Source organism: Oryx dammah, unplaced genomic scaffold, assembly GCF_014754425.2.
Source record: "Oryx dammah isolate SB20612 unplaced genomic scaffold, SCBI_Odam_1.1 HiC_scaffold_15, whole genome shotgun sequence".
Lineage (NCBI taxonomy): Eukaryota > Metazoa > Chordata > Mammalia > Artiodactyla > Bovidae > Oryx > Oryx dammah.
Genome location: NW_024070199.1, coordinates 19,332,121 through 19,359,670, shown reverse-complemented (window position 1 = coordinate 19,359,670; position 27,550 = coordinate 19,332,121). Strand labels below are relative to the sequence as shown.

At 38.7% G+C, this 27,550-nt stretch overlaps 1 protein-coding gene and 1 pseudogene across 1 annotated transcript in view; both read left to right on the top strand.

Annotated features, from left to right (window-relative positions):
- LUZP2 (leucine zipper protein 2) overlaps nt 1-27,550 on the top strand; it is a 519,252-nt gene that overhangs the window by 456,184 nt on the left and 35,518 nt on the right. The window contains exon 9 of the mRNA XM_040255642.1: nt 7,069-7,236. Within this exon, the coding sequence (XP_040111576.1) occupies nt 7,069-7,236 (168 nt within the window). The remainder of the gene's footprint in view (nt 1-7,068; nt 7,237-27,550) is intronic.
- Nucleotides 14,156-15,126, top strand: LOC120874831 (annotated as a pseudogene).

Here is a 27,550-nt window from a genome sequence, read left to right as displayed (position 1 = left end):
AACCCCCCTCCCACCCCCCTCCCCACAACATCTCTCTGGGTCATCCCCGCGCGTCAGCCCCAAGCGTGTCATATCCTGCATCAGACATAGACTGGCATTTCGATTCTTACATGTTATTATACATGTTTCAATGCCATTCTCCCAAATCATCACACCCTCTCCCTCTCCCTCTGAGTCCAAAAGTCCGCTATACACATCTGTGTCTTTTTTGCTGTCCTGCATACAGGGTCATCATTGCCATCTTCCTAAATTCCATATATATGTGTTAGTATACTGTATTGGTGTTTTTCTTTCTGGCTCACTTCACTCTGTATAATCGGCTCCAGTTTCATCCATCTCATCAGAACTGATTCAAATGTATTCTTTTTAATGGCTGAGTAATACTCCATTGTGTATATATACCACACAGCAGTATTCCCATCTCTTTAAGAATTTTCCACAGTTTGCTGTGATCCACAAAATCAAAGGCTTTAGTGTAATCAATGAAGCAGAAGTAGATGTTTTTGTAGAATTCCCTTGTTTTCTCCATGATCCAACCAGTGTTGGCAATTTGATCTCTGGTTCCTCTGCCTCTTTGAAACCCAGCTTGTACATATGGAAATTTTTAGTTCACATACTTCTGAAGCTTAGCTTGACAGATTTTGAGCATTACCTTGCTAGAATGTGAAATGAAAGCAGTTGTATGGTATTTTAAACGTTCTTTGGCATTGCCCTTCTTTGGGATTAGAATGAAAACTCCCAAGGCCACTGTGGAGTTTTCCAAATTTGCTGATGTATTGAGTACAGCACTTTAATAGCAACATCTTTTAATAGCAACATCTTTAGCTCAGCTGGTATTCCATCATCTCAACTAACTTTGTTTGTAGTAATGCTTCCTAAGGTCCACTTGACTTCGCATTCCAGGATGTCTGGCTCTAGGTCAGTGATCACACCATCATGGATATCTCAATCATGAATACCTTTTTTGTTCAGTTCTTCTTTGTATTCTTGCCACCTCTTCTTAATCTTTTCTGCTCCTGTTAGGTCCTTGCTGTTTCTGTCCTTCTTCATGCCCATCCTTGCATGAAATGTTCCCTTAATATATCCAGTTTTCTTGAAGGGACCTCTAGTCTTTCCCATTCTATTGTTTTCCTCTGTGTTTTTTTGTTTTTTTTTTTTTTTTTTTTGCATTGTTCACTTAAGAAGTCCTTCTTATTTCTCCTTGCTATTCTCTGGAACTCTGCATTCAGTTGAATATATCTTTCCCCTTCTCCCTTGCCTTTCATTTTTCTTCTTTCCTCAGCTATTTGTATAGCCTCCTCAGACAACTACTTTGCCTTCTTGTATTACAGCCTCCTTTACAATGTTATGGATCTCCATGAGCAGTATGAAAAGGCAAAAAGATACAACACTGGAAGATGAGCCCCCAGGTCAAAGGTGTCCAATATGCTACTGGGGAAGTTATTGTTGTTCAGTCTCAAAGTCTTGTCCAACTCTTTGCAACTCCATGAACTGTAGCATGCCAGGCTTCCCTGTCCTTCATCATCTTCCAGAGTTTGCTCAAACTCATGTCCACTCAGTCAGTTATGCCATCCAACCATCTCATCCTCTGTTGCCCCATTCTCCTTCTGCCCTCAATCTTTCCCGGCATCAGGGTCTTTGCCAGTGAGTCAGCTCTTGCATCTGGTAGCCAAAGGATTGGAGCTTCAGCTCCAGCATCAGCCCTTCCAGTGAATTTTCAGGATTGATTTCCTTTATGATGGACTGGTTTGATTTCCTTGCTGTCCCAGGGACTCTCAAGAGTCTTCTCTAGCACCACAGTTCAAAAGTATCAATTCCTCTGCACTCAGCCTTGTTTACAGTCCAACCCTCAGATCTTTACATGATTACTGGAAAATCCGTAGTTTTGACTATATGAACCTTTGTTGGCAAAGTGATGTCTCTGCTTTTTAATATGCTGTCTAGGTTGGTCATAGCTTTTCTTCCAAGGAGCAAATGTCTTTTAATTTTGTAGCTGCAGTTACCATCCACAGTGAATTTTGAGCCCAAGAGAATAAAATCTGTCATTGTTTCCACTTTTTCCCAATCTGTTTGCCAGGAAGTGATAGGACTGGATGCCATGATCTTAGATTTTTGAATGCTGAGTTTTAAACCAGCTTTTTCACTCTCCTCATTCATCCTCATCAAGAAGCTCTTTAGTTCCTCTTTGTTTTTTTGCCATGAGAGTGGTATCATCTTCATATCTGAGGTTGTTGATATTTCTCCTGGCAATCTTGATTCCAGCTTGTGAGTCATCTAGCCCAGCATTTTGCATGATATATTCTTCATATTGGGGAAAAACAGAGGGCAATTACTGATAGCTCTAGAAAGAATGAAGAGGCTGGGCCAAAGCAGAAATGATTTTCAGCTGTGGATGTGTCTGGTGGTGAAAGTAAAGTCTGATGCTGTAAAGAACAATATTGCATAGGAACATGGAATGTTAGGTCCATGAATCAAGATAAATTGCATGAGATAAAGCAGGAAATGGCAAGATTGAACATCGACATTTTAGGAATCAGTGAACTAAAATGGACAGGAATGAGCAAATTTAATTTAGATGACCATTTTATCTACTACTGTGGGAAAGGGTTCCTTAGAAAAAGTGGAGTAGTCCTCATAGTAAACAGAAGAGTCCAAAATGCAGTACCTGGGTGCAATCTCTAAAACAACCAAATCAGTTCATCTCCAAGGTAAACCATTCAACACCACAGTAACCCAAGTCTATACCCCAACCACTGATACTGAAGAAGCTGATGTTACCAGTTCTATGAAAACCTATGAAACCTTCTAGAGCTAACACCTCCCAAAAATGTCCTTTTCATCATAGGGGATTGGAATGCAAATGTAGGAAGTCAAGAGATACCTGCAGTAACAGGCCAAGTTTGGCCTTGGGGTACAAAATCAAGCAAGGCTAAGACTAACAGTTCTGTCAAGAGAACACACTGGTCATAGCAAACACCATTTCCCAACACTGAAATAGAAATAGATAAAACATATTAACAATAAGATAATTTGCACTGATGACAAGGGCTGCAAAAGACCTTTAAGAACTATATGATAAAGACTTTGAGATAGAAGTGTGCTTTGATAGAGTAATCAGTGATTATGTTTCATAGAAGATAATATGTGAGCTGAAGCATACATTTTAAGTAGAAGTTTCCTATGTAGCTATTTGGAAAGAGACTTCTGCAGGCAAAGATAACAGCAAGTGTAAAGATTCCTAGATGAGAATGAACTTGAAACGTTTGATGGACTATAAACAAAGGACATTGTGACAAGCAGGATATCCTTAAAGACTTTGCATTTTATTATCATGTGGCAGAGGAAATGGGAAATGTGGTTTGGTGTGGGAAGAAGATCAAGGGCAAAAATAAAGCTGAATCTCAGAGGGGATATGTTGTAAGATCTAGGGCAAAGTATAGTTTGTATAAGTCACATCATATTTCATTAGGTGACATCCTGTTCCAGTGAACTTCAAAGTGAACAGTGGCCTTACCTGCAATTTTAAAACAGACTAAAGCTAGCAATATAAATGAAAATGTAATGACATTGTGCTGTAAAATCATTGTCTTGGCCTTGCTCGTGGATGGGCCAAGCCAAACCTGAGTAGTGTCAATTATAGGCTTTATTTAGTTAGAGGAACTAACTGGAAAGATGTGAGTTTTTTTTTTTTTTTTTTTGGTAGAAAGATGAACAAATTAGGGAAGCACTGTTCACATAAATCTGTAGTCTCTGGCAGGAAAAATCTACAGTGTAATGAAGGAGTGAATCCAGAATCTAATATAGGAGGCCAATTCACAAGCTTGTGATCCAAAAAAAGAAAGGAAGTAAAAAACTATGAGATTAAGAATAGGTTGAAACATAAGAGGAAAGATAGCTTACTACAATGGCTATGAAAGGTGAGGAGTTGGAGGTTACATCTATGTATTGTTGATTCTGCTCTCTGAAGTGACCCTGAAAATGTCAGGAGGCCTGGATGAGCAGATGAGATGATTTCACCCACGTTCAAATGTATCGATCGCTCCACTGGGAATTTTGTCTTGCCTAAAGAATGTTTACTTAAAATGAAGTATTAGGTTGATGCCATTCATTGTTTACTTTTGGCATCTGAGTTTAGCTGTTGCTCAGGAAGTTGTCTATTATGTCAACATATACATATATATTTTGTGCCTGTTGTAGATCTAACTTTTATATATATATACTGTGTTGAGAGGAGCCATGACATGAATGCAGTGAATCAGATAACTATCAAATAACTTCCTGCATTATCTGAGCATTGAAAAATCTACATTTCAAAACTATGTTAACTTTGAGTCCTGGCCAAGACCTGCTTGACATCGTCACATTAGCTCTATTTCCATTATCTAACTATATTATGAGAAACAGAAAACATACTCAAATTGTTCAGTGGAACCTGGAACATCTCACTCCAGAGAATAGCACCCACACTTATTCTGCAGTAATAGAAGGTTAGGTCCATCCAAGATTATAACAAAGACTCAATAGGAAGGGTGATCGGAATCATTACTTCATTTCTTTTTACTGAGATAGCTTCTTTCCCTGACAAAAGAGAAATAACATTTTCAACTAAGTATTTACTTTAAAAAATTTTTTGTGTGTCCTTTCTCATATGTCAGGGATTGTGTTAGGTGCTAGCTATACAGTTCTGAACAAAACAGACAACTTATATATATTAATAAATTAAAATTAGTGATAAATTATATAAAGAAAACAAACATAATCAGCCATACCAAGCCTCTAGCTACTCAGGCAAGCAAATAAAAGGGACCATTTTGAGTATATGTTTATTATTCAACTTTACTCCCCGGTCCAGTTAATAGAATATTTCTTAACAGACTTTTATTTTGCTCTTATCAGATTTTTATGAAATGTGACAGGGCAAGGTTAATGTGAGGGAAATACATGTATGTCCTGTTTCTTATATATTTCCAGTTGCAGCTTTTACTGTTGCCTTTTTTTTTTTAATCTCCTGATATGACCAAAAAGAAAGATTTCTTAAATTGCTATTCTTAAATTGCAATATACACTCTCATCTTAAAGATAAACCTTGTACCACATATTAGTAGGAAACAGAGAACATTGGGAAATATCAAAGCCATAGTAACTCTCAAGAAATTGACCCCAGGGGCTGTATAGGAGACAATAAGTAGGAGGGGATGCTATCTGTAGATATATTCCTGACATCATATACAAAAGACAGTAGTTTTGTTGGTAGTATACTACTGTGACAGGAGAAGACAACAGACTTTTCTGCTTCATTGATCCTTTGATCCATTGGATCCACTGACCCAAATATGGAACTACACAAAAAGGGTAAACACCAATTGTGCCAGTTTGTTCAGGGATATGACTCCAGCAACTATTCTCTTTTCTTCTTCTCTCTTGCCCCAGAGGCCACATTTCATATCTTGAAGTGGATATTTATATGTTATTGTCTTACTAGGGTCTATATGCTTGACCCCAGTTACCCCTGTGTGACCGTGAGATTTCCTCAAGGTTGTGTGTCTCTCTTTATTTTCGTACCTGGGGATGTCTTTGTCATTGGGACTCAACTTTACATCATTTTAAAACCTTATAAGCAATTTAAAATATTTTTAGCAGTGGGATCTGGAGGTTGGATGGCAGTTGGAGATGGTTGTCTCTATATAGTTCAGTCTACCTTGGAATGTAAACCTAAAGAAAAAGTAGTTCTGCAATAAATGCTGGAAAGAGTGTGGAGAGAAAGGAACCCTCCTACACTGTTAGTGGGAATGTACATTGGTACAAACACCGTGGAGAACAGTATGGAGTTTCCTTAAAAACTAAACATAGAACTACCATATGATCCAGCAGTCCCACTTCTAGGCATATATCCGGAGAAAACCATAATTCAAAAAGATGCATGCACCCGAGTGTTCATTGCAGCACTACTTAACAATAGCCAAGACATGGAAGCATCCTAAATGTCCATCAATAAAGGAATGGATAAAGAAATTGTGGTACATATATACAGCAAAATACTACTAAGCCATAAAAAAAGTGAAATAATGCCTTTTGCAGCAACATGGATGTACCTCGAGATTATCATGCTAAGTGAAGGAAATCAGACAGGGGAATACAAATATCATATGATACAACTTGTGGAATATAAAAATGTTACAAATAAACTTATTTTAAAAAATAGAAATAGACCTCACAGGCTTAGAAAATTATGGTTACCTAAGGGGAAAGGTGGAGTAAATTAGGACTTTGAAATGAGCATATACACACTGCTGTTATATGAACGAGATAACTAATAAGGCCCTACTATATAGCACCAAGAATTCTACTCAATATACTGTAATAACCTATATGGGAAAAGAATTTGAAGGGGTATATGTATAACTGAATCACTTTGTTGTACAGCTAAAAGTAACACAACATTGTAAACCAAAATATATTCCAATGTAAAATAAAAATTTAAAAAGAAGAAAACAGTCTAGAACCTGAAATTTTGTTACATTCATAGTAAAACAGAAATAATAATGCCAGTTTCACAGACGTTTGATTATCACTTACAATCACATCTGAATAACTCCTACTACTTAACAGGACCCAAGGAAATAAGAGTTTTAGCATTAATTGAGTAGAGATACAGGCTGATTTAAGAAACAAAAGGAGAAACATCACAAGAGGAGTGATTTGAAAGGAGGTTTATGATAAAAGAAAGATGGCGGATGCTAAAAGGATCCAATTTAGAGTGACTCTAAAGTATATTTCCTTGCCATCAAGGTATCATAATTGAAATCATGTCAATTCAAGGGGAAAATATGTAAGCTAAGTCTCTGAATTCTAGTGATCAAAATATATCATGAAACACATTAGTTCCTAAAAAACAGACTGAGTGTGCATTACATGGTATGTTATCATGGAATTCACGCTGAGAAATTATGTATTAAAACTAATATGTGTTTGGGGAATGAGTATAGGCTAGGAGGAAAGGGAGAATCTAGTCAGGTGAATGATGACCAGAACCACATGTAAAAATTGTGATCTCTCTTGTTTTTATAGGAGTCACAGCTGAAAGCAATGAAAGAGACTGTACAACTCTGCCTCTCAACTGTTTTCCGTGATCAGCATCCTCCCCATTTGAATCCCTTCAGGCCATATCGAACTCAGATATCAGTTCCAACCATGATAACTGACACGAGGACTGCATATGTAAGCACAACAGCCAAGGTACTTTCTTGACTTCAATCTGTATTATCATCAAAGTGAATCCAAGTAAGATAGCAAATTCATTGAAAAATCAGGATGTAAACAGGAGATAGTAATCCAGTTTGTAAAGCCTTCATAGTCACTTGGAGAATGTTGGAAAACAAATTTTCCTTATAAGAGAACAAGGTGTTTCTTAGGCAGAATTATTATCATCATTATTTTACAATATTATCAGAAAATATCTTGAATTATATTCCAGTTTTCACCTGGGGTTTATTACGGAAAATACTTTCTTCTAGGGTATAACCACCATCCTTACAAAAGTGGATACATTTTTCAGAAATTAAGCCTGTAGTTCTCAACACTGTAACTGTACATTAGAATCACTTGGGATAGTTATTTAAAAAAAAAAAAAAAAGTCTTAATACTCGGGGCTCATCTCAGACAAATTCTTCCTGGTTTGGCTCCAGTCATCATTAGATTTTAAGAGCTCCCTAGGGGATTAGGAGGGCTTCCCTGTGGCCCAGTGGTAAAGAATCCACCTGTCAATGCAGGAGACATGGGTTCCGTCCCTGGGTTAGGACAATCCCCTGGAGAAGGAAATAGAAAATAGAAACCCACTCCAGTATGCTTGCCTGGAAAATCCCATGGACAGAGGAGCCTGGTGGCCTAGAGTCCATGGGGTTTCAAAAGAGTTGGATGCGACTTAGCAACTTAAACAACAAGAATTTAAGCAAATCCCTGCCATCACTGTACTTTATACAGGACAAAAGAGGGCATTTCAGTTCTGCTTTTGTTTCAATCATCAGAACCTTCAGTTTGCAAGCTCTACTTTTAAATAAATATTGAAAATCTGAAATTGTTATAAAAGAAAGTTTAGTTTCAAGCAGTATACTTGAAGGTGCAATTCTTTTATCACTTGCCTCAGGATCACTTGCTATTGAAATAAATGCTATAGAGGGGAGTCCAACTTCTAAAGCAAATCCGTGGTGGGCTAGAGGATGGTGGGCAAAAATCCCTGAGGACCACTGTTACAAATACCTACCGATACAGTCATCTGGGGATGTGGCCAACTGTAGATGAGGGAAATGCTATTTTCAGGATGGAGAGTCAAAATTAAGTAAAACAAAATAAATCTACTGTTTCATTTTTCTCCCGTAATGGGTTGATTTCTCAAAAACAGATTAATCTGTGTAACCTTTTTCTGCTAAAATCATTTGAAATAAGTCTTTCCATTTTATATTATCTTATTTGTTTTTATTATGTAATGATCCATTTTATATTATTTGTTTTTATTATGTAATGAAGGATCTCAAAAAATCTAGGCCAATATTTTTCACCTTTACATCTCTCTGATCGTCCTTTGAAAACAGTGCGTTTTTTTTTTGTTGTTGTTGTTGTTTGTTTGTTTAACCAAACTCAGGGAAGAAAGTTGCATAATAATATATTTTTACATTAAAAAAAATTCCTGGTAAATGTATTGAAGCAGATTATTGGTTAAGTGTATAGCTACCTTACACAATCTCTGCCACCTATCAGAAGGCCACATACTCCCTCCACTTCAGGTTAGTTTAAGGGAGAAGCATAGATTCAACCGTATTAAGTCCAGTGACTTTGAGCAAAGCAGCTTTGTGATTTCATGGGCACATGACACTTGTCTCCAACTTAAAGTATATTTATTAGGCTCATTATTAAAATGGGGCTCTTTATGACCCTGAATATATGGAAGAAATGACTGATTGTTACTTTAACTGACTTATTAATAAATATGTATCCTGTCATTGAAATAAATAATACATATGTATTATTATTTCTCTAGGTTTATCACAGGAAAACACAGGAAGCATTTAGATGCATGTAGTTTAGAGAATGCTTATTTTTTTAAAAAAATAACATATCTAATGATTTAAGATAAAGTTCAATAAATCTAAGTTGATATACCATAGAACATTCTGTTTTACAAATTAGCATTAAAAGCCTCTCTGGCATTTCTCTTTTGCTTATATTATTTATCTTTTCAAATATGGTGGCAGTTGTATTTTATGTACGCGTGTGTGCACTTTGTTCACTTAAGAAGCTCCTATCCTTTGGAACTCTACATTCAGATGTGTATATATTTCCTTTTCTCCTTTGCCTTTCGCTTCTTAGTCACTCAGTCATGTCCAGCTCCTTGTGACCCATTGGACTGTAGCCTGCCAAGCTCCTCAGTCCATGGGATTCTTCAGGCAGCAATACTGAGTGGGTTGCCATGCCCTCCTCCAGGGGATCTTCCAGACACAGGAACTGAACACACATCTGCTCTGTCTCCTGTACTGCAGGCAGATGCTTTACCTGCCTAGTCACTGGGGAAGCCCTATTTATCTTTCTTGGGACTTGAATCTCTGTGCAGGCACCTCACAGATAATATCTGAATACTCCTGAATAATAAAACGTGATATATGGTGTATGTAGGAGAAGTAAACTTTTCAGTCATGGAACAATTTTTATCCAAAATGTTAACTTTTAAATGAGGACCTCAAACTACTAAGTCTTTGGAGTTGGCTAATTATAGTCTCAGGGCTTCCCTGGTGGCTCAGTGGTAAAGAATCTGCTTGCAATGTTGGAGATCCAGGTTCGATCCCTGGGTCAGGAAGATCCCCTGGAGAAGGAAATGGCAACCCACTCCTGTATTTTGGCCTTGAGAATTTCATGGACAGAGGAACCTGGCAGGCTACAGTTCATGATCACAAAGAGTCGGACACGACTGAGAGATTAACACACAATTATAGCCTCAGTGATATTATGTGCCCAAGAGGGAGCTGTGAGACCATCATATCACTTAACCTCTCTGTGCCTCAGTTTCCTCAGTGCCTATCTCAGGTCACTGTTGTGACATGAGCATTACAAATCATAAATTTTCTTAATTTCCTTGATACACGTGATATCAATTCAGTTCAGTCGCTCAGTCAGGTCCGACCCTTTGCAACCCCATGGACTGCAGCACGCTAGGCTTCCCTGTCCATCACCAACTCCCGGAACTTACTCAAATTCATGTCCATCAAGTCAGTGATGCCATCCAACCATCTCATCCTCTGTCATCCCCTTCTCCTGCTTCAATCTTTCCCATCATTAGGGTCTTTTCCAATGAGTCATTTCTTTGCATCAGGTGGCCAAAGTATTGGACTTTCAGCTTCAGCATCAGTCCTTCCAATGAATATTCAGGATGGATTTCAGTTAGGATTGACTGGTTGGATTTCCTTGCAGTCCAAGGGGCTCTCAAGATTCTCATCCAACACCACAGTTCAAAAGCATAAATTCTTTAGTGCTCAGCTTCTTTATAGTCCAACTATCATGTCCATACATGACTACTGGAAAAACCATAGCTTTGACTAGTGCAACAAGAGACTGACCCAGACTTGTCTGTGAGTGTCCAGGAGTCTCCAGCGAAGGCATGGGTTGGCATGGTCAGGGGCACTGAGTGCAGCAATGTGTGCATGGGACATTTTGAAGGAGATCACCATTATCTTCATTACCTCCACTATAGTTTGGCCTCAGGTCAAACAACAGGAAGGGAACACAGTCCTGGCCACCAACAGAAAATTGGATTAAAGACTTACTAAGCTTTAACTTATATGCAGAGTACATCATCACCCCACTCCAGTGTTCTTGCCTGGAAAATCCCATGGGCAGAGGAGCCTGGTAGGCTGCAGTTCATGGGGTCGCGAAGTGTCAGACACAACTGAACGACTTGACTTTCACTTTTCACTTTCATGCATTGGAGAAGGAAATGGCAACCCACTCCTGTGTTCTTGCCTGAAGAATCCCAGGGACGGTGGAGCCTGGTGGGCTGCTGTCTATGGGGTGGGACAGAGTCGGACACGACTGAAGCAACTTAGCAGCAGCAGCAGCAGCAGAGTACATCATGAGAAACGCTGGGCTGGAAGAAGCACATGCTGGAATCAAGATTGCCAGGAGAAATATCAATAACCTCAGATATGCAGATGACACCAGCTTTATGGCAGAAACTGAAGAGGAACTAAAAAGCCTCTTGATAAAAGTGAAAGAGGACAGTGAAAAAGTTGGCTTAAAGCTAAAAATCCAGAAAACTAAGATCGTGGCATCTGGTCCCATCACTTCATGGGAAATAGATGGGGAAAGAGTGGAAACACTGTCAGACTTTATTTATTTGGGCTCCAAAATCACTGCGGATGGTGATTGCAGCCATGAAATTAAGACACTTACTCCTTGGAAGGAAAGTTATGACCAAACTAGATAGCATATTCAAAAGCAGAGACATTACTTTGCCTACAAAGGTCCATCTAGTCAAGGCTATGGTTTTTCCAGTAGTAGTCATGTATGGATGTGAGAGTTGGACTGTGAAGAAAGCTGAGGGCCGAAGAATTGATGCTTTTGAACTGTGGTGTTGGAGAAGACTCTTGAGAGTCCCTTGGACTGCAAGGAGATCCAACCAGTCCATTCTAAAGGAGATCAGTCCTGGGTGTTCTTTGGAAGGAATGATGCTAAAGCTGAAACTCCAGTACTTTGGCCACCTCATGCGAAGAGTTGACTCATTGGAAAAGACTCTGATGCTGGGAGGGATTAGGGGCAGGAAGAGAAAGGGATGACTGAGGATGAGATGGCTGGATGGCATCATCGACTCGATGGATGTGAGTTTGAGTGAACACCGAGAGTTGGTGATGGACAGGGAGGCCTGGCATGCTGCAATTCATGGAGTCAGACATGACTGACCGACTGAACTGAACTGAACTGAAGTATGGCCTGCCCATCAGAACAAGACCCAGTTTCCCCTTAGTCAGTTTCCCCCATTTGCCTTGTCTAACTCAATGAACCTATGAGCCATGCCATGTAGGGCCACCCAAGAGAGATGGGTCATGGTGGAGAGTTCTGACAAAACATGGTCCACTGGAGAATGGAATGGCAAACCACTTCAGTATTCTTGCATTGAGAACCCCATGCACATTATGAAAAGACGAAAAGATAGGACACTGAAAGGTGAACTCCCCAGGTTGGTAGGTGCCCAGTATGCTACTGGAAATCAGTGGAGAAATAACTCCAAAACAATGAAGAGATGGAGCAAAAGCAAAAACAGCACCCAGCTGTGAATGTGACTGATGATGGAAGTAAAGTCCGATGCTGTAAAGAGCAATATTGCATAGGAACCTGGAATGTCAGGTCCATGATTCAAGGCTAACTGGAAGTGGTCAAACAGGAAATGGCAGAGTGAACACTGACATTTTAGGAATCAGCAAACTAAAATGGACTGGAATGGTTGAATTTAACTCAGATGACTGTTATATCTACTACTGTGGGTGGGAATCCCTTAGAAGAAATGGAGTAGCCATCATAGTCAACAAAAGTGTCTGAAATGCAGTACTTGGGTGCAATCTCAAAAACGACAGAATGTTCATTTCCGAGGCAAACCATTCAATATCACGTTAATCCAAGTCTATGCCCCAACCAGTAACGCTGAAGAAACTTAAGTTGAACGGTTCTGTGAAGACCCATAAGACCTTCTAGAACCCAAAAAAGATGTCCTTTTCATTATAGGGGACTGGAATGCAAAAGTAAGAAGCCAAGAGATATCTGGAGTAACAGGCAAATTTGCCCTTGGAGTACAAAATGAAGCAGGGCAAAGCCTAATAGTTTTGCCAAGAGAACGCACTGCTCATAGCCAACACCCTCTTCCAAAAACACAGAAGACTCTACACATGGAACATCACCAGATGGTCAATACCAAAATCAGATTGATTCTATTCTCTGAAGCCAAAGATGGAGAAGCTCAATACAGTCAGCCAAATGAAGACTAGGAGCTGACTGTGGCTCAGATCGTGAACTCCTTATTATCAAATTCAGACTTAAATTTAAGAAAGTAGGGAAAAGCACAAGATCATTCAGGTATGACCTAAATCAAATCCCTTATGATTATACATGTGATATATGGCTGTTATAATCCACATTTAAAAAAAAATCTTTGCCTCTTCTTTGAAAAGTATATTTGAATGGTTTTTCCTGAAATCTGTAAAACAAATCTAAGTAAGCAATTTTGAACCTACATCTGGAAAAAAAGCAAAATCATCCCCAAAATGTCATTTTGTTTTTATTTTTTCCAGAAGATTAGATAATGCAGACAGGTTTTTATTGCATCATGTATGTGGGTGTATATGTGTATACATGAATCCAATAGACATATGCACTTCACATACAAATTATATACTCACTGTGGATTTTAAAAGCTGCAGATTTCATTAATTTGAAGTACAATATTATGAGAATTTACTGATGAAAGATTAAAAAATAATTTACATGTTGGCACTTTTTAAAAATTCTGGAGCATGTCTGCTACATAGTCATTTAGACCCACAGCTTAAGTTTCTGCTGAGGAAACAATCAGGTTTTAAAACAGTGAATACTCTTGCGGTCTGCTGGAGATGGCTGATACATACGTATAAAAGCTGGTTACACAAATTTTCAGAGTTTATAGTAGTTATTAAACACTTACTATTAAATATTAATTATATACCTTTACAATAAGTAAAGTATACTGAAAGCAAATATCAGTATCAAAACTATATCATGCTGATATCTCTAAAGCTACTATGTAAATATATTTTTCTAAGACTTCCTAATTTTTGAAATTTTGATCAACCCCTTAGACTGTACTCCCATAGATATAAAATGAAGACAATAACAGCACATCCTTATCAAATTGTTGTGAAGATTAAGAAAATTAACATAGAGCATTTAGTATATGTAACAGTGTCTCATACTGGAAAACAATCAATAAGTGTTCAAAATAAGTACTATTAATATATGTGGAAATGAAGATAATACTTGGAGATTTTTGGTAGGATATTAATTTAAACAAAAAGTACCTAGTTTCACTGTGCAGATTTAAGAACACATTCAAATAAGCACAGCTGCAATTTTTTAGCATAAAAGTATGGATGAGGGAGGAGGTGGGAACGGCCGTGGCTGCCACGGTGACGCGGGCCCAGCCATCTTGCAGGTGGCCGGCCTCGAGGGCAGCCTGTGCGCAGTGTGCAGCCGCGCCCTGGGCCTGGGCCTCCTGTCAGCTGCGCAGTGTTCCGATGCGTTGCAGCTCAGGCCAGCCCACCAAGGGCGCCAATGGCAGCAGGGTCAGAAAGGTGCACTAGGCCAACCCCTTCTACGACCACTACTGCAAAAAGATCCAGCAGTCGTGCAGGTCTGACCCAGCTGCTTTTGAGTCCTGACTAGAGAAGCGCAGTGAGTTTAGCATGCGGCCAGTGGGGCACTCCAAGCAAGGGGACTTTATCACATGTGTGGAACAGAAGACACTTGGGAGACAGCCTGTGAGCCGAAGATTCACTAAGGACAAGTCTCTCAGTTCAATCTTCAACACTGAGATGGTCAAAGACAAAACTGCCAAAGAAAGAAAACAGATTTCACAGCAGTATTTTGCAGCGAAAGATAACAGTCTACACAGGTATTCCTAAAGAAAAGTTTGATTTGATTTGGAACCGGGCTTAGTCCTGTCCAACATTTCTGTGTGGCCTACCAAGAAGGGAAGGTTATGAGTTTTTTGTCCGGCAATGAACAGGTACTGAACTCCACTTCACTTATAAATATTCAGATCCCAGGGGAAGCTGCGGCCAGTCAGCTGACTTTATATCACTTCCCTGAACTTAAGAAAGAAAATGGTATAGTGCTAATGACAGCAGAAATGGATTCCACATTTCTGAATGATGCTGAGGCACAGTGCACGGCCAACCAAGTTCAGCTCTTCTATGCCACTGATCGAGAAGAGACCTATAGGTCAGGGGATATCTTTAACTTCAGACCCAGTGAGTTCAAATGTCTGTCACCACAGAGTTGGAGCAAAGCAGACTTGGAGCCGAACTGAAATGTTCTCAGAACCAGGATAAGACTTAGGGCTGTCAGGCTGGCTTATAGAATTTTCTACTCAGCCCTGGATGGTCCTGAGCCTACCTACCCCTTGAACTCTCCGAGGCTCAGTATTGATAATAAGCCGTCTCTAAGGAGTTGCCCTCTGTGCTTATTGCAAGAAGTAACATGGATGTGAGCCCTGTTACTTGATATTCAGGAACAAAGATACCCAAACATTCTCATTACTATCTCCCAGCATACTTGAAGCATCCTTTTCAAGTGTTTGAGATCACATCCAGAGACAATCAAGGATCCACAAGATGGCTGACTTGATCTTATGCACTGTAGGAGTATATCTGTTCTCTGGCCATTTTGACAGCGCAGCTACCAACAGTTAGTTCCTCACCTTTATAAACTGTGACAGGATAGTAAGCTTGAAGACCTGCTAGATGTGGTCTTTGCATACTCTTCCCACTTGGTGGGCCAAAGGCATAACCCAGGTATCCTGTTAGACCCTATGACAACCACATATTGTCATCAGGATTAAGAGTCTATCTAGATGCTCCAGGAATTGCTGTTAGTGTAGCTGGTTTGGAGAAGCAGTAAAATTCAATAATATTAAACGCACAGGTACAGTGCCTGCTGCCTGCGTATTTTTAATCCATAGTTTGTGACACCTGATTTTTTGCCCATTGGAAGCTGTGTATTTGGAGGGGCTGAATTGTTGCAGTATAAAGAAATCAACTACTTTGTAAAGAGAGGATCAATCCAGATTTGCTTTTTGTTTTTTAAACAACTCTAAACCGTGCCAGTATTATATTAATAGAAAAGATAGGAAGAAGCAAATGTACCCTATTGTGTGTGGGGAAAATGTAGCAATAAAATAAAATTTGGCTTATAAAAAAAAAGTATGGATGACTCCTCACAATGCATTTAATGTCAGTGATCACAATAGTAAATGTCATAAAGAAAGAATATCGAAAGACAGCAGAAGTGAGAAGCAATTCAGAAAAGTAGTGTAAATAAAAAAACTGATGAAATTATGTTATGAAAGCCCATTATTTCATTTCCATCCCAGGGAGTCACCATCTTCTATCTTTGTTTTTCTTTCCATGCAATTTAAAGTCAACTTTAGCTGCAGTTGACATTGGTAAAGGTCACAGCTGTGGCATCAACTTAATTGGACAAGGATGATTTGTTAATTTTTTTTCCAGTTTGGTAGAAATGCCAAAGTCATTTTAGGGCAACAGGCAACAGTGGCCCTATTCAGGAGCCTCAAGGTATCCAAGTGAAAATTGCATTCTGCTTGGTGCCTGGAGGTTTAAAGCAAGGTGGATTTGTTTTCCCTGTTTTTTTTTTTTTTTTCCTGCCAAAAATCTGTTGCAAAGTAATTTCTAATAACTCTAAAAGAAGTGCACTTGGAATTACCATAGACCAAAGCGTCTCAATCTAGACTGCATTTTTTAAATCAATGGGAGCTTTGCTCACACCTGATGCCAATATTTTCAATTCTATTGTACTCCAGTAGAAGTGCAGGGTAGTTTTGGAGATTATTCAAAGCTCCCAGATTATTCATGTTTACAGCCAACGTTGAGAGGTATTAAAATCTTTACTGTAGGAATAGGAAAAGACTCTCCCAGGTAGCTCACTTGTAGAGAATCCACTTGCCAATGCAGGAGACACAGCTTCAATCCCTGGAGGAGGAAATGGCAACCTACTCCAGTATTCTTGCCTGGAAAATCTCATGGACAGAGGAGCCTGGCAGGCTATAGTCCTTGGGGTCTCAAAGAGTCAGGCATGATTTAAAAGCTAAACAACACAATGCAGAAGTAAGCTTGTCCTTTCCCCCCACTTTCCTGCTTCTGAAAGAGATTTCCCAACTAGCCCAAAGGTTTTCAGTTTTAGAAAGATCTGTTTTTCTACCAGCTCTCTGTTCTTAGCTAACCATTTAGTTACTTGTAATACCAACCAGCTGTTCATGTTCTTTCCATGCTACAGAAATATGTTTTATATCTTTGTATGCCCAGGGTTATTGTGAGAATAAAAATGAAAACATGAGTCTAAAATATTTACATAAAAGGAATTTTGTTTGGGTTTCATTTTTGGTCTTAGGAGATCATAATTGCTTTTTTAATTACTTCCCAGTAGATGTGTCATATTTGTGGCAAGGAAATTAAGTTTATATAATGTTTTACATGTTACTCTATGAACATATATATTACATATGCACATAAATATTTTAAACTAACACTATAAATTATAAGATATATGTTTAATATCAGTTCAGTCACTCAGTCATGTCCAACTCTTTGTGACCCCATGAACCGCAGCATGCCAGGCCTCCCTGTCCATCACCAACTCCTGGAGTCCACCCAAACCCATATCCATTGAGTCAGTGATGCCATCCAACCATCTCATCCTCTGTTGTCCCCTTCTCCTCCTGCCCTCAATCTTCCCCAGCATCAGGGTCTTTTCCAATGAGTCAGCTCTTCACATCAGGTGGCCAAAGTATTGTTTAATATGGTAAAGATAAAAATGGAAACAACAAAGGCCCCTTAATGCTTTTTTTTAATTACTGGTGTGCATATTTGTACCTTGAAATAGTCTGAAGCCAAATTCTCATTTATTCTTCATCCTTGGTACATGTATGCTGTAAAAAAATATTACATAGAGAAATTGATTATTTGGCTATCTCTATGAACTTATTTTAAAGACATTTTAGCTCCATGAGGCTGTAATTCATTTAATCCTTCTGAAATAGGAACAAGACATTTTTGATAATAATGTTAATATACATAAGTTTAAGAAACCATACTGATATTCAGAGAAAATGCTACTGAATATCTTTTATGTAAAGAATGACCACCAGTTTACATTTTCCTTTCTTTTCTTTTATAATTGAGACTTTATTGGTTGTACACATTTCTTAATGTATGAACTGAAATTTTAAAAGGCATGTAGTTATAATTTCTTTTAAACAGTTATTCCAGTGACTTTACAGCCTGACATTTGGAAGCAAATTTTTCTTAAGAGTATATCAAGTACCAATATCTTCAAATTTTGATAACCTATTATATAAGTCTCACTAATTAACAGTTTAATATCATATGCACTACAGATTCAAATTTTCAATCTTTCACAGCACAATAACAAAGTTACTAGGGAAATTAGATTACTGCCACCAAGGATGTTATGGAGAACATGTCATTCTGACAGGAGCCACGATGAAAGAGTGATTTTCTGTAGGAAACAACTATACTAGGAAAACATGAAAATAGAAGTAATGTAAATGTTCAAGGCATAGTCAATGCACAACTGTAACTACAAATTGTCATTTAGTATGCTAAGCATTATAGGATATAAAAGCTACTGCCCTACCTATGGATATTTAACACTCAAGACTATCAAAACCTCCCATATTTAACATGTTGCTCTTTTCTGGTTGTACCAAAACAAACAAACAAAAAAACCAATGGCAACCAGCAACGAGTTAACCTCTTAAAAATGAAGCATTTACACTAAAAAATAAATAAAATAAAATGTGATAAGGTGAGATTGCCTCCTTCTTAAAAATGTTTCTAGAGCTATTAAAAAAAATAGATTGTATTTGCAAAATAATTGATGAAAATATTCACTTGGATTATACTTAGAAGGGAGATGGGAACCAGTGATTAGATGTGGTAAGTACATGTGGGCTTGGTTGCTTTAGTTGTGTCCAAATCTTGGTGACCATATGGACTGTAGCCTGCCGGACTCCTCTTATCCATAGGATTCTCCAGGCAAGAATACTATAGTGGTTTGCCGTGCCCTCCTCCATGGGATTTTCCAGACCCAGGAGTCAAACCCAGGTCTCCTGTGTCTCCAGAATTACAGGTGTATTCTTTACCCAGTAAGCTCCCTGGGAAGCCCCATATGATATTAATCAGACTTGGCCTCTTTCTACCTACTTCATCAGATAGTGAACTCTCCTTTTTAGTTTCTCTGTTTTCCACAGCTAAATCTTCTTTGTTATCATGGTTAGTCACTTGAGGCTCTTTATCCTTTTCTCTGCACCTTTTTGTGTGTGTGTGTGTGAAGATTCATCCTTTCTGGCCGCCTTTTTTACTTTATTTACACTTTTTTGGTAGAAGGTTAAATGACACCATCATCACTCTCCTCTTGTGATGCTTGATCACAACTCCCCTTGACAGATCAGACCTTCCTCTTGGGCATCCTGGTGATGACAGCTACTGCTGTGTGCCTTGGGCCTGGACAGCAGGCCACTGCCACTCCTTGAACTGCCTGAGCGGCTGGGTTATTATATTACACAGCAGAGGTGGTGGGAGAACCACCGGATGACTTGTTCCATTCTCTTGTCCTGTATTTTTATTAGAATTTCTTGGATGCTCATCAGATAGTATTGACTTTCATGGTATCTTCAAAGATAAAGATATTTTAAAGATGTGTTGCTTCTCATCACCAGTTGGCTATTCATAAGTAAGAGAGCCCTCAATCTCCCGTCCATTGATTATCAATACAAGATATTTTTTTTAACTATAAATTCTAATCTAACCTTTCTTTTGTCTCTTTAGATGCAGTAGAATCTTAATCCTAAAAAAAAACAAAAACTATAAGAGATATTTCCTTAGTAAGTGAAGTCACTCAGTCGTGTCCGACTCTTTGCGACTGCGTGAACTGTAGCCTACCAGGCTCCTCCGTCCATGGGATTCTCCAGGCAAGAATACTGGGGTGGGTTGCCATTTCCTTCTCCAGGGGGTCTTCCCGACCCAGGGATCGAACCCAGGTCCTTGCAATAGAAAAGGACATCTATATGGAATTTAATCAATTTGGTTGTTGTTTGCTCTTTAGCGGCTCAGTTGTATCCAACTCTTTGCAACCCCTTGGACTGTAGCCCACCAGGCTCCTCTGTCCATGGAATTCTCCAGGCAAGAATACTGGAATGGGTTGCCGTTTGTTTCTCCCGAGGATCTTTCTGACTCAGGGACTGAATCCACTGCATTGGCAAGCAGATTCTTTACCACTGGGCCACCAGAGAAGCCCTTAACCACCTTCCTGTGATCATTTTATTGACAGTACTTCCTTTTTTCTCGCTGGTGGAATTCATTCACTTGAATATCTTGCAGTAACTTGGAATCTACTAGAAGTTTTTTTAACAAGGGAAAACTGATGAGATTCTAGTTTTAAGAAGATAATTCCAGTAGTAACATAGAAAGATGAGGATAATAGAAGCAAAATTATTGGGAGAATAATATTCTTGATAAGAGCAATGAGACAGTAGCGGCAGGAAAGGAACAGGGAATGAATTTGAGAAATGCAAAGGACATAAAATTTTAAGGGAAATGTGAGAAAGTGAAGGTGGGAAGACTAGATGATTATGCTATGGAAATTAGCTGAGAAGAGAGGGGACAAATCTTTGGGGACTTAGTAGCATGGCAAGAGATTATGTACATTTTTAGTAAGATATAGAGTGAAGAATGCGAAAAAGGTAATGAAGACAAAGTTTGAAATATGTGATAAGGATTTAAAATTCAGAAGCAGCATTAAGGAATATGAATATAATCACAAGGTGAAGACTTGGACGTGGAGTAAAGATATACCAGCTTCTGAGAGGAGAGATAAGTTGGAAAAGATGAAGGTGTGGATGAATCTTTATGTAGATGGACAGGAGTTCAAAAAGAATAATATACCCCACGGCCTACAGTTTTCCAATGAAAATTTGATCCTTAGCAGGCCTATACGTCTTCCCAATAATCCTTTTCAGGCATTAGCAAGTTCCATTAGGTATGTGTCCTGAATTTGCAGGCTTCTCTCTTTAACATTGCTGTCCTGGAAAACTGTGTTGGCATCTGTGACTAAACATCAGATACCCAGTGCCAAGAATCATGTGTGTGAGAGCACAGAATTTGGAATTCAACAGACCGATTGTAAATCCTGGATTCAGCCAGTTATTTGTAAAATGTTGGAAACTGAACCAAAGACTGTGGTTATTCTTTTTGTGAAATAGAGCTAGCAATATAAAACAATGAGCCTAATTAACTAAAAGGCTAAATTTATAGCATAAAACCTGGCATGTAGTGTATCTAGTGTTTAAGAGCACAGATATTAAAGCGAAATTGTCTGGATGTGAATTTCTGCTCTGCCACTCCTCAGCTGTGTAACAGACACAACTTTTAAACCAATTCGCTCCTAGTAATATGTGAATAATAGTACCATTTTCTTCAAAAGGTTGTTGTAAGGATAAGCTGTATATTATTATTTTCAAGCTTATTTGGTCTCATAAGATATTATTTTGTGTCCTTCTCTACCAAAGTGTCCATCACACAGTCCTATGTAGAGGTTGACAATAAGAAAATAATTTCAATGTTCAAAAGAATCCCCACAAAAGAATTTACAAAAGCAATAGGAAACATAAAATCTTGATATTCGCTGAAAGTTATTACACATTTTTGTGCCAGCACTGGCAAAAGACAAGAAAATTATTTATCATTTTGACACACCCTCAGTGCATTGTGAATTAGATTTAAATGTTTCAAAGAAAATTAGAAGTAATATCCTTGCTTTTCATCACTATATAAAATGCACTGATATTCAGGATTTCAAGAAATCATAAACAGTGTTTTTGAGTTCCCTCAAGTGCTGGGGTTAGACTTTCCTTTGGCATATGTGGCCATCTTTGATCTCTTTGTGAAAGTAACAATATTTATGGAGTGTCTGCAGCTGAGTAACTAGGAAGTTATTCACATCAATTATACTCCAAGAGCAAACTTTTCCCTTTCAAAGGCTATTGCATGGATCCCAACTATGGTTCCAGTCGTTCAGTAGTAATAATAATAGTGAGAATTTTAATTTGTATAGTTCTTTATGGCTATTGCCAAGGTATTTTATAAGATCATCACAATAAATAGAGCATATCCAACTATAACCATTTTACTTAAAAAAGGAACTTCAACTAAAAGCCAGGTTTCTTATGCCAAGTGTAGTGCAACACACTGCCCACTCAAAAATGTGTATTACTTAGAATCTTAAAGATATGCTAACAAAAACAATAGATGTTTAAATATGCAGTGCTTCTTATACACAAAATGTATAGAGCACTCTGGGTGACTGACTTGCTGCTGATGGCTTTACACAAGTTTTCTCAGTTAAAATCAAGAAAAACATTGTGAGTGGTACTGACAGTATTCTTTTGTTGTAAGAGAGGAAGACTAAGGCTCATGGAGGCTAGTAACCCATCTTAGGTCTCAAAACTGGGTCATTGACAACTGAGATTTTTTCTGGCTTATTTTTAGTTAACTGAGGCAACATTAGTGCATAACATTATATTAGTTTCGGGTTTGCTCCTGCTCCTGCTCAGTCATGTCCAGCTCTTTTCAACCCCATGGACTGTAGCCCACCAGTCTCCTCTGCCCATGGAATTTTCCAGGCAAGAATACTGGAGTGGGTTGCCACTTCTTCCTCCAGGGGATCGTCCCGACCCAGGGATGGAATTCACGTCGCCTGCATTGGCAGGCAGATTCTTTACCACTGGAGCTACCTGGGAAGCCCTGTAGGTAGTGTATACACCACAAAATGATTAACGCAATAAGTCTAGTTACCATTTTTACCATGCAATTAACTGCCAGTCTTCACATCCCATGCCCTTCCACTGGCAACCACCAATCTGTTTTCTGTATCTGTTAATGTGTTTGTTTTCATTTGTTTAAAAGATTTGCGGACTTCAAATATGAGAGAGATCATATGGTAATTGGTATTTGTCTTTGTCTGGCTTAGTTTCACTTAGTGTATTGTCCTCAAGGTCCATCCATGTTGTTTTCAATGGCAAGATTTTATTATTTTGTGTTCAAATAAAATTGCACTGTATTATTGTGGTTCAGTTGCTAAGTCATCTCGGACTCTTTGCAACTCTATGGACTGCAGCTAGCCAGGCTTCCCTGTCCTTCACTATTTCCCAGAGTTTGCTCAAATTCATGTCCATTGAGTTGATAATGCTATCTTACCATCTCATCCTCTTCCGCCCTTTTTCCTTTTGCCTTCAATCTTTCCCAGAATCAGGGTCTTTTCCAAGGAGTCAGCTCTTCACATCACGTGGCCAAAATATTGGGGCTTTAGCATCAGTCCTTCCAATGAATATTCAGGGTTGATATTCTTTAGGATTGACTGGTTTGGTCTTGCAATCCAAGGATCTCTCAGGAGTATTCTCCAGCATCACTATTTGAAAGCATTAATTCTTCAGCACTCAGTCCAAGTTAAGTAGTTACCACATCTTGGTTATTGTAAATAAATAATGCTGTGATGACTTTAGGGGTGTGTATATCTATATATCTCTACAAGTTAGTGGTTTTAAACTGTTTTTTGGAATAAGAGCCTCTCTAATACTTTGAGCTGATATCTTATTATGGTTTTGATTTGCATTTCCCCTATAGTTATGATTAACAGCTTCTCATTTGCCTGTTGACCCTCTGTATGTTTTCTTTTTTTTTTTTTTTTTTAATTTATTTATTTATTTTTAATTTTTACTTTACAATTCTGTATTGGTTTTGGCATAGATTGACATGAATCCACCACAGGTGTACATGCGTTCCCAAACATGAACCCCCCTTCCACCCCCCTCCCCACAACATCTCTCTGGGTCATCCCCGCGCGTCAGCCCCAAGCGTGTCATATCCTGCATCAGACATAGACTGGTATTTCGATTCTTACATGTTATTATACATGTTTCAATGCCATTCTCCCAAATCATCACACCCTCTCCCTCTCCCTCTGAGTCCAAAAGTCCGCTATACACATCTGTGTCTCTTTTGCTGTCCTGCATACAGGGTCATCATTGCCATCTTCCTAAATTCCATATATATGTGTTAGTATACTGTATTGGTGTTTTTCTTTCTGGCTCACTTCACTCTGTATAATCGGCTCCAGTTTCATCCATCTCATCAGAACTGATTCAAATGTATTCTTTTTAATGGCTGAGTAATACTCCATTGTGTATATGTACCACAGCTTTCTTATCCATTCATCTACTGATGGACATCTAGGTTGTTTTAAAGTATGTTTTCTTTAGAAAAATGTCTGTTTAGACTCTTTGAACATTTTTTATTGAATTGTTGGGTTTTCTTGCTGTTGAGTTGTTTGAGTTCTTTATATAAAAGTTCATTCAAGTCTTTCTGTAACAGCTTTCAGGAAAAACCCAAACTTTCTGGCCAACCCAGTGATTTTGGCTACTGACCCATCATAGGATATATGATAATGGATGTACCGCACACTCACAAGTACTCAGTTAGTGTTAGCTTCTCGTGGTAGGCAAGAGATTATCAACTGAGCTGATATTTCCATTATATTAAAAAATTAAAATCGTTGATGCTTTCAGAAATTTGCCAATAATGCCACTAAATGTCGCATCATGGCTGATGGTTTAATTCAGAACAGCAGACTCCTGGAGGGTGGGGGCTGGGGCATATCTTCATTATTAGCGTTCCTCTAATGCTCATCACAATATATTGTACACATGCACGCTCAGTTGTGTCCGACTCTTCCTGACCCCATGGAATGGAGCCCACCAGGCTCCTCTGTCTGTGGGAATTTCCAGGCAAGAATACTGGAGTAGGTTGCCATTTCCCCTGCCAGAGGATCTTCACAAACCAGGGAACAAACCTGCGTCTACTGTGTCTCCTACCTTGTAGGCGGACTCTACCACTTGAGCCATCAGGGCAGCCATGCTCATCACAATATACTGTGACTAACAGCAAATGTTAGATGGATGAACAAACAAATGAATAAATTAATAAATGAGGAATATTGCAAAGAGAATGATCCCACATTAGCCAAAACAATGTGTCCATGAGCAATCATATCTGTCTCTAAGGCTGTTCATATCCATAAAATGATTCTATCTTGGAGAGTAAACATATTCATTTTCATGACAGCAGTGGCTATGAATTTTCAAATTAGACATATGTGCTTTTCATATTTCATCATCAGTCATGAGTACATTGTGAATTTCAGTATCCATGATAGGAACAGCTTTACCTTAGTACTTTCTTCTTCTTATGTTAATTATCCCACTTGAGGCTACAGTAGCGTCAACTGAAAAGTAAGCAGGAAGTTCTGGCCATTTAGTTTCCAATAGTTTGTAAAATATTCTAATTTTATTTTAAAATAAAACATAAAAGCCATGAATGCCTATGACTGTCCTTTTTATGGATGATGACACAACAGCTGTATTTAAGTTATCGAGACATACCAAAAAAGTTTTTTTTTTTTTTTTTACAAAACAGTTTTATTTTTTTAAATAAAAAATCTTATTGTCCAGACCTTGATTAAAATACAGAATATGGCTAGTGAATTCATTGAATCCCTGTGAGCCTTTAATTTTGCCACTGCTCATTCTCTAAGGTTAAATTTACTACCAGGCTGTAATCTATTCCAGAATCATTCCTAATGCAGTTAAAACGTGTATTGGACAACACTCAATATCACCTGTGGCACCTTGGTATCGAAGGATGTAGACAACAGGGACGTTTGCTGGTTGCTTTTAAAAAGACACAGGAGCAGAATTTCCTACTCTCTTTCTACAAAATTGACCATTTCTAAAACTGGAATTCATCTTACTTTCACAGATTAGGGATTCAGTTTCCCATTAATACTGGAATTGGGGTCCTTCCATGAATGCCAACCTGCTTTACTGAGCACTTAAGAAATCCCGAGTGATGTTTCCCAGGTCTCTCAGTGGGCAAAAAGCAACATCCTCCTACTCCCTACATCTCCTTGAATCTGTGACTGAATAAGACAGTGTAATGATAATGGTGCTTTCACTACTTGCTGCCAGTAATGCTGTTTCACATGACTGATAGAAATCTGTCCCTGCCAACCTCCAGAGAAGGCAATGGCAACCCACTGCAGTACTCTTGCCTGGAAAATCCCATGGACAGAGGAGCCTGGTAGGCTGCAGTCCGTGGGTGGCTAAAAGTCTGACATGACTGGGTGACTTCACTTTCACTCTTCACTTTCATGCACTGGAGATGGCAACCCACTCCAGTGTTCTTGCCTGGAGAACCCCAGGGACGGGGGAGCCTGGTGGGCCGCCATCTATGGGGTTGCACAGAGTCAGACACGACTGAAGCGACTTGGCAGCAGTAGCTGCCAACCTCCCCACACAGTTGCCAACTATGCCTGAAAGTGTCACACCCATTTGACATTATAAATACTGGACCCTTGTCTAGAGCCACTCTTCACAATTAGGAAGGTGTTGCTCTCTCCCTGAATTGTTGGTCCTCACTTCCTCCTCCTCATTCCTGCTGATGCTGCTGAACCCCAGCAATGGCCCGGCAGAATCTCAAACTGCATTACGTGGCACTGAGACAATCAGAAACATGGCCTTTGTCTCATTAAGCTTTTACTTCATGGCTCAGTTGATAAAGAATCAGCTTTCAATACAGGAGACCCGGGTTCGATTCCTGGGTTGGGAAGATCCCCTGGAGAAGGAAATGGCAACCCACTGTAGTATTCTTGCCTGGAGAATCCCTTGGACAGAGGATCTTGGTGGGCTACAGTCCATGGGGTTGCAAAGACTTGAACATGACTGAGCAATGGACACCTCACTTTCCATGATGTTAAAAACAGATATCTAGCTTCTCCATGTGCTTAATATTTCATTGGCACAAAATAGATAAAATATTTTAATTTTCAACATTAAAATATGTGAAAAATTCACTAAGACTGCCTGATTTCCTATTTTTATTTTTTGTCACTTTTTGCCATTTGCTTGTGCTTTGAGATACTCATATTTTGAACATATGTATGGTAGCCAAAATGTTGTCATACTTCTATGTTCAAAGATATAAGGTCATCCAACGGTTACCATTTGTAATATGTTAATTATTTTATTATGAAATTAATGTATATTTGTCATGACAATTTTAGCAATTAATGTTACTAGTAAATATACTAATAGTACTGGCATTTTTATTGAGTTGTGCTATACCCATATGAACTTATTTGATACAAGTCTCTAAAAGAAAGACTTACTATCCTCATTAATTTTTTTTTCTTTTGAAATGACTTTAGACTTAGAAAAACATTAAGATAGTACAGAGAGTTCCTATATTTCCTTTACATCCTTTAATGTTAACATCTTATATAACCATGACATAGTTATCAAAACTAAGAAATTGGCAATAGTGTAATACGATTACCAAACTACAGACCTAACTTGGGTTTCACCAGGTTTTCTAGTTGTTGTTGTTGTTGTTTTTCCTCTGTTTCAGGATCCAGTTCAGGGAATCTCATTGCATTCTCTCATCATGTCTCAGTCTCCTCTTGTCTGACAGTGTTTCATTCCTTATATTTCCATGATCTTGACACTTTTGAGGACTAGTGATCAGATATTTTACAGACTGTCTCTCAGTGTGGATCTGTCCGGTGTGTTTTTATGCTTAGATTGGGTCATGGATTTTTGTGAATGATACCACAAAAG